Source organism: Dermacentor andersoni, chromosome 1, assembly GCF_023375885.2.
Source record: "Dermacentor andersoni chromosome 1, qqDerAnde1_hic_scaffold, whole genome shotgun sequence".
NCBI classification, from domain to species: Eukaryota; Metazoa; Arthropoda; class Arachnida; order Ixodida; family Ixodidae; genus Dermacentor; species Dermacentor andersoni.
In genome coordinates, this window is record NC_092814.1 from 152,580,304 (window position 1) to 152,589,979 (window position 9,676).

Consider the following 9,676-nt stretch of genomic DNA (forward strand, 5'->3'; position numbering starts at 1 on the left):
TTTTAGGGTATGAGCCGTTGCAACGAGCCACTTAAGGCTGTCGCCTTAATGATGATGATAAAATGTATTTATTTAGGGATGGCGCGAAGGCCTATAATGGGGAATAGGAAGAGGAGGGGGAGGCGTATTCAGAGCCGTCCTAGAAGCTGCGCGTCCTTGGCGAAAGCCAAGAGCGAGTCCAGAATGAGCCTGTCGGAATCCATCGAGCCAGTTGCCGATCTAATCCACTCCTCGTAGGACGACACTCGCACCGCCCTCAGGTGGTGGTCCCGCTGCTGAGCGTGTCGCTGGCACTCCCAAAACAGATGGGCTGCGGATGGCCGCGCGGCCATGTCGCAGTCAGGGCACCTGTGTGGCGCAAATAAAAACCTTAGTCTGTGTCCATTACTTTAATTGTCCATTACTTTTCTATCGCTATGAAAGCTCCGCCTTTCAGACGAAACAGCGACTTTTCAAAAAAGGAGTATGAAAATCACCACGCAGGTTTTTTTTGTAGATATAACATAGATACCACGTGTCTCTTTCGGACGTTGGACTGGACCGTGGATTCGGTCCGACTAGGGTGTGTAAATCGTTCGCGAGCCGCTCCTAATGTTTATAATCACTCAACTGCAAGTTCCTATAGTTGTAAGAGTATAAATCTTAAACTTTTGAGCGTTTTTTTCCATAAATATTCAAACTGTTCGTAAAGGGTAGGTGGGGCTTTAGGAAACTATAGAGCAATATAACCGTTTCCGCGTCACGTAATATGCGCTGCTAAAGTCATTCGACACGCAAGAAGAAATGAACAGGTACAATCTGGCTTAAGGACAATGAATAAATTAAAACGGGAGAAAAGTAATTTGTGCGTCTTTCCCTGTCTTTAGTGCGTTCTTGATCTGTTGAGTATTTCGCTCTCGCCCTATTCGCCGAATAAAGAGTTAAACCCGTGATTCACAGTTTTGGCACTGAATGGTTCTTCACCATCATTACAAACGTGATCATGTATAAAGGATACTGCCGCTGTATCGCCCCATCTCGAGCATTTTCATTTTCAGCTAGTCTCACGACCCCAAGAGTGGAGAACAATGATTTCCCCGCATCACGAAGCTGACAGCGCTAAAATTGTGCTGCCCTGTTAACGCTTCCGGGTCGCCAAGGTAACCTTGCTGCCGTTGCTAAACGCGCCTTGAGCCGCAAACCCCAGACCTGGCACTGCGCCGGGCTCGTCCGACACATGAGAGAAAGAGCATGGCCCAGAACTAAGTGGCCACGAAGTAAATACAAAACGCTGACGCTGCCGCGTTCTTGTTGCCGCAATTTAGCTGTATCTTTTCCTTTTGTTCACGGCTAGCATAACGGTGCAAAGGCTGGAAGAGCTGACGGCGGTAGCATGGCTTTGCAGAGTTTATAAATATTCCTCTTAGAGCACAGCGCTTCCAGTAAAGTACCATGCTTCTCCAGAAGTATACCGTCTAGACTCTGCTACTCTTGAGAAAAGTTGCAAAAAGTCTTCAATGCTTTTTTTAGAGGTCACCGTCTTCGTCTTTTTTCTAAGCTGGAATACAGTCATCCTTTGTCCAACCAGCGTCCTGATGGAGGGCGCTACTCGTACTTGTGAATAAAACTGCTTGTGGACACTGCGACAAAGTTGAAGGAACAACCGTTTCCACGCGGTTTGGCAGGTGTATGTTATAATTGTGAATCCAAATTCACGGGCACTCTAACCACTGCCAGAACTAGAACCAATGGCGGTGATCCGGGCCATTTAATACAGCTGTGGGGTACATTCTTTGATTACAGTCACTCAGATGCGTCTGTTGTATCCAGCCAGCAGCAAGCACCGCAGGCGAATCAGTAGCACCCAAAGCAGTATTCGCAACAATTATTCTAGCAAGACTAAAGAATGAATTCAACATGTTGTCACGTACTTTACGCACAGCAACATCATTTATTGTGAATCATCCTTTTTTTTACGTATATTTGCGTTTACGCTAAACAATCGCGGGCGATCAAACCTAGTCAACCGCTAGGGCGTTCCTCATAGCCCACTGTGCAGTTCCGGAGCGTTGAACGCCACAACCTATTTTTTATACCCCTTAAACTGTCACCTATGTCCCATTGCTACAAATGTTGCGTTTCCTTTACAGCGAAGCTGTATACCTCTACAGTCCAAGGAAATTTTCGTGTTGTTGTTGGCGTGGTAAGCAAAAAACTCCCCATACGTGGACCGATCCCGGAGATAGTGCAATGCCGGGCCGACCCGCGGTGCAGGTGAAGCAGGCGTTAAGCACTCCCCATACGTGGGCCAATCCCAAAGATAGTGCAATGCCGGGCCGACCCGCGGCGGAGGTGCAGTTCGCCATTAAAGGGCCCACATTACACAGCTTCGCTGGTCGTCTTTCTTCACAGAGTGGAAGGGCACTGAGTTTTTTCTTCTTTTCTTCTTTTTACCTTTTTTTCCGCTTCCATCTCAACATCATCTCTTCAGTTACTTAGATTATTCGAATAGCGGACATCATTTTTTTATTTCGAAGCTTGCCTTTCAACATAATCATACAAACTGCTTCATATTCGAACAACGTTGCTGGTGTAGTTCCACCCACATTCTTAGTTTGACAGGCAGCTTCTTGTCATAGAGGATACTGGATTCATCTCTGTCGTTCTTCCATTCTGACTGAATCCCAGTAGTCGCTTATCTTTCCACGCTGACTTATTCATGTACCGTGGAACAAAAATAGCTGAACTGAGTTTTCTTGATAATTGTCGCATTATAGAAAATAAGACTGCAATTTCCTGTGTTGCAGGCAGTGCATACTCCCAAGATTCCATGTCATAAACTGACTTAGCTTCAGCATTTGCCTTCGATATGCTTGGAGAGAGGCCTTATTTCCGCAAAAAAATGGGGCCATCTTCATAGAAGATGTTGCAAGACGCTTCTTTTGCGTCTTTCTGGACAACCATCTTCGTGTCAAAAGCAAAGGCCACAATACCTACATTTGGTGAAGCTCTAAGCTATCACTTTCACAAAGAGAGCTCGGAATCAGTGCTTCTCTGCATATTTTCTTGGTGAAATGGATGCACTGCGGCAGATATTTTACTCGGGGCAGTTCTAGCCGTAGAGAGTTACGCAGTGGCGTTGTTGTTGATTAGCAGAACGCGAGTAAATATGTGCTAAGGACATATACATGGCGTGTGTATGAGCAGTTTTAGTAATATTTAAAAATGTCCGTTTTGAAATAAATGGACAGTTCCTTCGGAGGCAAACCGGACGTGGTAGCAACCACGGGGTGACAGGTGATACGAGGTTATTAGTCATTAATCAACAAAAATTCAATAATTAACCTTTAAACTTTTAGTTTCAAGGGGCTCATCGCAATCGGTAAATTGAAGCGAAATCTCTATGCAAGCCATATCAACTTTTGGATCTGGAAAATGCGATTACCTGCGGAACTCAGGCGCAGCGAATTTTGGCTATGAGAACGCGCGAAACCGAAACTGAGAAGCTGCAGCGATCCCAAAGCCGCGCGCCTCTAGGTGACGTTCTGTTTACGTCACCCAGTAGCGGATGTTGCGTTCTCCAGGGTAACGTACCCCACCGCTGCCGAGTTGTTGCGACGCCTGGTTCTTCAACCGCGACCGGCGTTACTATTGGGTAGCGTGGCGTTGTCGGCAGGCTGCAGGCGTCCGGTAGACCATGGCGATCAGGCAGGGACGAGACGACTTCTAGTGCGAAACTTGCACGGTTTATTCAATGGTTGGTGAAATATGAGAAGAAGAGAATGAATGAAGTGCGGGGCCCCTTAAATAGGCCCACTAAAATCGTAGGCGGGATCTTGCTCACGTCAACGTCACGTGACATGCACTGAGTCTGGTTGTCGATGGGTGGCTGATCCCTGCTCGTGAGGTGGCACAGGCTCGCCTCTGCAGGTGGTAACCCGCAGTGTCTGGTCGAGAAATAGGCGGCGGATCTCTGCTCCCAGGTGAGGTGGCACGGGCCGGCCTCCGCAGGTGGCAACCCGCAGGTCCGGGATCGTAGGCGCTTATCCTTTCTTCTAGGCGACGTTGGTTCGCGGAAAGGGCGTATGATTGTGGATGGGCCGCTGATCCCCTTCTCTTCTAGGCGTCGTTGGTTCGCGGAAAGGGCCTTCCCCTTAGAGTGGGACAGTTCACACACAAAGGGGTCTTTAAGTACAGCGGGGCGCCAGCCGGACCGGTAACCACTCGAGACAACCACAACAAATTGGGAATCCACCCTTCGTTTCGATGGGGCATGGTGGTCGAGCATCCTTTTTGCCTGGGATGCTACACGCCAACCGTAACACGGGGAGCCAGCGGGCTGCGACAGCGAGGAGCATGGAGCCGCATCCCGCCGGTTGCCCGTTTAGGACGTTGCCTCGACGGGCGTGGCTTTGCGCTCGCTGCAGCCTCCCAGTTTCAATTGCGGGCGCTCTGATGGGTAAACGCATTTTGCCAGATGAATGAATTATGGGGTTTTACGTGCCAAAACCACACTCTGATTATGAGGCACGCCGTAGTGGAGGACTCCGGAAATTTCGACCACCTGGGGTTCTTTAACGTGCACCTAAATCTAAGTACACGGATGTTTTCGCATTTCGCCCCCATCGAAATGCGGCCGCCGTGGCCGGGATTCGATCCCGCGACCTCGTGCTCAGCAGCCTAACACCATAGCCACATTTTTCCAGATGCAAACGTTTAATGGCTTGCAAGGAGCTCTCGCTTCAGTTTCCCAATATCGATGAGTTCGTTGAAACTAAAAGTTGAAAAGTTTATTAATTATGCTTGTTAATTAGTGATAATTATCCTTTCCACCTGTCAACCCGTGGTAGTCACAAATGACGGTATGTCTCTGAAGTAGTTGTCCTTTTCTATTAAAATGGTCATCTTCAAATATTACTTGAAGTCTCCCTAGAAACACTCGGTAAATGGAAATATATGTGCCAGCAATCAAGAAGGCTTTGGAATTTCTGTAGTTTTCCTTTGTGGCACTGTCGCAGTAAACGCGGTCTTCTTTAAGGACGTCAACTCAGAAGTGCTTCTCAATGTTTGATTCCGACGTTATGAAATAGCATGTATAGCTGGTTTTCTCGGAGCTAAAATATGTTTCCATCAGCGTTCGGCGTGCATTCGCTTCCGCCTATATACCGCGTATGCGTCCACCTAGTTAGCGTTTCACTGAATTTTGCACTGCTCGCGTTGGGCGAGGCAAACGTGGGCGCCTCCACAGTGCGTCCGGTTTCTTCAATGCCACAGCTGGGAGCACTCGGCAACCTCTATTTGGCAACCTAACGATGTAACGACCACTCGTGTACGTTATGAGCGCGTAGCTGCTTGACTGCCACTGAGGGAATTCGTCGGTTATCTTGCGCCGCTTGGACCACCTGTGTTTCTTGGCTACTGTCCCTACATTCGGGGTGGATGAGAAAGTTTGTTTACTTCCATTTTTACGTATGCACCGAAATCTAGTAGTGAGGGTGCTTCCACATATGCGTACAGAGAGAAGTGCCCCGCAGGCCTAGTGAGGTAAAGTGTTAACCCGCGTCTCCAGCAATGCTGCAGATACATTCAAGCACTTAAAACTAATAAAAAAAACTAAGCCCTTCACAGTAAAACGTGGATTTGTGGAGCCGAATGAGCGTTGCGGAATCAAGTTGATTGTCCTGTATATGCAGGGCGTCTGATTTTCGTTCAATGTATGCCTTCAGCGACGTAATTTTTCACTCATTCCCATGGGACCAGTGTTGTAAGAGCTTTCACACTTTCTTCCGAATCATAAAACGTGACAATTCGTTGACGACCCTGCAAGAGTACCTGTGAATATCTGTGAAGAAGCACTACGTGGCTCTATAATATTCCGTTGTATCTCTAGTCAAAACACGTGTCCTTCGGGCCACTGGCTACGTACGTGTGAAAAGCACTCGAACTACCGTTCTTTCCATGTTTGGCAATATGTCTTTCCTGTGCTCTTCCTAAAATGAGAAAGAAAGTTAAAGTAATGCAGGGCTTCTAGCATAGCGCAAACAAGTGACTCGCGTTACAGCTGAGGAGTACAATTTCTTAAGAAAACCAACTGTAAGAACAAGTTGGCTGAAAAATTATTTTAAAATTACCTTACGGTAATTCCGTAATACCTCAAGGTTTTCCGTGGCAAAGCCACGATAGGATTATGGAGCATGCCGTAGTAGACGACTCCGTATTTTGTTCTTTGCCACTTGGGGTTTTTTAACGCACACCTAAATCTATAAGCACACGAGTTTTTTTTTAATTTTTTTTATTACGCCTGTATCGAAATGTGGGCGCGTCGGCCGGGCGCATGAGTGACGCATGACGTCACTAGCGTCAAATACTCCGCTATCGCGACGGTGTCTTATGAATACCTGAGCAGATACTCATATGTTTGTGCGTGCGCAAGTAAATTGCTTTTGTGATAAACCTGCTCAATTAGCACACACGATTATGTGCCCCAGAATTTTATCGAGCCGTGATGAAAGGGCTAAATCAGTTTCCACTTCGGCGTTTGCCTACCTCTACTCGGAAACCGTACAGTCCCAACATTCTCTCGCCAAATCTCTTGACGTGTGCTGCCGGACGTTTCTCGCTACAGGCACGCGTGATGGCCAGCTCCGGAGGTGCCAAGGTATGCTGGATGCTGGTGTGGCTGCTGCTGCTCATCTTCGCCGCCTTCTGGGTAGCCGGCTTTGCCGCCTTCTGGTACATCCTGGTGTACGTGCTGGTGCCCTGCGTGCCGGCGGCCAAGGACGTGGCCGCGCTGCTGCACCGCGGCGTGCTGCTGCCGTACTTCTGCTCCGACAACATGGTCAACGGCAGGGACATCAACAGCGGCGTCCAGTTTATATGCGCGGGAGGCACTGTGCCCACCTGAGCTCTTCGCTCGGCGCGTCTGTCATTAGCCACAGAATGCCGGCGGCACGCCACGTGTGCCTGTCCTCGTCCACCTCCTGCTTCTGACGGGACGTCTGCCACCCACTCCACAGCGCGGCCGCGCATCCCGAAATGGAAAACGCAAACAAAGAGCACGTTCACTTCGTGTGGCTATTTAGAACGCAGTCTTCCAGTGCAGTGCTTCTCACTGCTGATATTCAAGGGCGCTCAACCGGGACAGTTGCCTGGAGAGTAAACAGAGGAGTCGCGATATCGTGAGAGTAGGAAAAAAAGACCGGAAAGAAAAAGAAGAACAAGAAGAAAGGAAGAAAAAAAAGAAAACGGTGCTTGCTCTTTAAAAAAAAATTATTTTTTTCATCCCGGTAATTAGACTATAGTGGCAGTTCGTCGGCGTTTTCTGTTTCGAAGTTAAATTGACCGCAGCCGGAAATTTGAGGGCAGCTCGTGTCCTAGTCAAATAAAATACGACGTATTCTTTAATGCATCATTTATTTACTGGACTAAACAAAGGCTTCTTTATGTGGTCGCCGAAGAAGAGGAGGCGGAGGGTGGATATGAAGGAAACAAAGTGTGTCATCATCACAGTTTAGCGAATGAAACCGCTCTAAGTTGGGCGAGTGCCATCGTCATTTTCCTTAGTTCATGGTATTTCTGCAAGCGAAGGGCAGTTGGTTTGGTTTCTAAATGAATGTACTAGCAATGGAACCAGGTTTTATGAAAGAGAAGCTTTTGTATTGCTTATTGACCTGAGCGATCATCGGCATACAAAAATACTTCTATGATTCGTGATAGGCGGTCTGCTTATTCTGGACTCGTCCCTCTTGTTCCTTTTTTTTGTAAGTTTCTTTCTTGGCGAAGTTTCTTGCCATGTATAAGTAATGTCTGCATATATCGCATGACCGAAAAATTGTCTATTCTTTATTGCTGAAAAGGGTAGCATAGTGCTTGCATCCTTTTTTTTTCTGTTGCAGTTGGTTGCGAAAAATAGTACGTAGATGCTCCGTTTATTTGTGTCGGGGACGTGCATATATCATAAATATTTTCTTGTCCGAAGTTACTGTTAAGTCTATGACTTCTGGTAACGCTGGTGTAGTTTGTGGTGCGTAGTTTTGGTTGAGTTCATGTTGGGTTCGTTCGTAACAGTCCGTGACTACCGGTGGCGACTATATGTCGTGTGTATGTGCTCGTGCGTCAACCACTTGTGCCTAGCTCTTTTACATCATTATAACCTCAAAGTCTATCATTGACTAATGTGTACTGTTATTCAGACGTTCGTGACAAGGAAGCCAGTTGAGGATATTACGATTCTCTTCGGTGGTATACTTTTTCTTTGTTTAAGATGAAATAGGCTCTAATAATTAATTTTCCAGTAACCATAACTACTGAGCAAGCATTCTCGTTCCTCCAATTTGTCGCACTGTTACGATTCCTTTCGTTTTGTACCGGTGAAAATGTCATCTTGCGACACAAGGCTCGGCTCCAGCGTTGAGCGTGAATAAGTAGTTTTGCTATTAACTTATTGCCAGAGCAGGTTTGTCCAATGGACAAAGAACATAACGGTTTATACAGGCTTAGTACGTTTCTTCAGCATATTCATTTAATTCAAAGCTACGCTAGGCTGCAGTTATTTGCTGCACTGAAATTCCAAACTGGCAGACAGCTTTGCTTTTCTTGGGCCTTCGCGGCAGAGCTCTCGCTTCACGTTGTTGAAAGTTTTTGTTACCTTTGTTTGATCTCGAATTCAGGCCGAGGACAAGTTAGAAGGGCTTGCTTGGTATTTAGGGCACGCGGCACGTCGCTCGGGGAAGACCTTGAAGTGAACACTTCGATAGCACTGCAGTCTTTCAAAGAGCACCTTACAAATGAAAGCACAACTTGGGCACACTACACACATTGCACGGAACAATGTTCGTGGTACGGTAAGATTATTCTATGTTCAACTTTGTGGGCCGATAATTATTTGAGCGACGAGGCACGAGGACAGAAGAAGAAGGTTCTCAGTAGAACCGTGTACTGTGGATTTGCTATTACGCCTGGCAGTTAGGCAGGTTGTTTTAGTGTATGCGTGGTTGAAGATATACAAATCGCTACCATATATGTATGGAATGTGGAGTGTTGTTTGCTGTATTTGTTTTTGGAATCACAAAGTTGTGTGAGCTGACCTCTACAAAACGAATTAAACCATGTGCCTTTCACAATGAAGTCATGTTTCATTGCACACACACAATGCAAATTGCGCTGTGTAAAGCCAAAATATGGAGTTGTTCCTACAGCGATATTTTCTGTAGCATAATTTGTTTCGTTGTAGGGGATGTCGCAACTTTAAGAAAATGACACCGAACGCGAATTCCCCTAGACAGCCATTTAGGTTGGCGGGTTGGTCCAGCGTCACAAGGGAGGACACAGGCACAACGCGGTTGGGCGACCGCCATTTTTCATTCCGCCCCTTCTTTTTTCCCGTGTCCCGTCCTGACTAGTTTAATTTCTTCGACTTCATCACATTCATCTATAGTATATATATATATATATATATATATATATATATATATATATATATATATATATATATATATATACATATATATAATTGGATTCGTCGGACGATCCCACCGCTGGCATACAGTAGTGGGAGTTGTCGGACGATCTCGCCGCTGCCACCATTTGTAAGGGTTGAAGGTCGTGGAGGGGAACTTGGGAGGAACTAGGTGAACAGTGTTTATTTACATATTAACATTTTGAGCAAGAGATACATTTACACAGTCTATGCGTGACT

At 46.6% G+C, this 9,676-nt stretch overlaps 1 protein-coding gene across 1 annotated transcript in view; it reads left to right on the top strand.

Annotated features, from left to right (window-relative positions):
• LOC126546251 (uncharacterized) overlaps positions 1-9,101 on the top strand; it is a 36,591-nt gene extending 27,490 nt beyond the window's left edge. Inside the window, exon 2 of the mRNA XM_050194406.3 lies at positions 6,605-9,101. Within this exon, the coding sequence (XP_050050363.1) occupies positions 6,614-6,883 (270 nt within the window). The 5' untranslated portion in view covers positions 6,605-6,613 and the 3' untranslated portion in view covers positions 6,884-9,101. The remainder of the gene's footprint in view (positions 1-6,604) is intronic.
• The last annotated feature ends 575 nt before the right edge of the window (positions 9,102-9,676 follow it).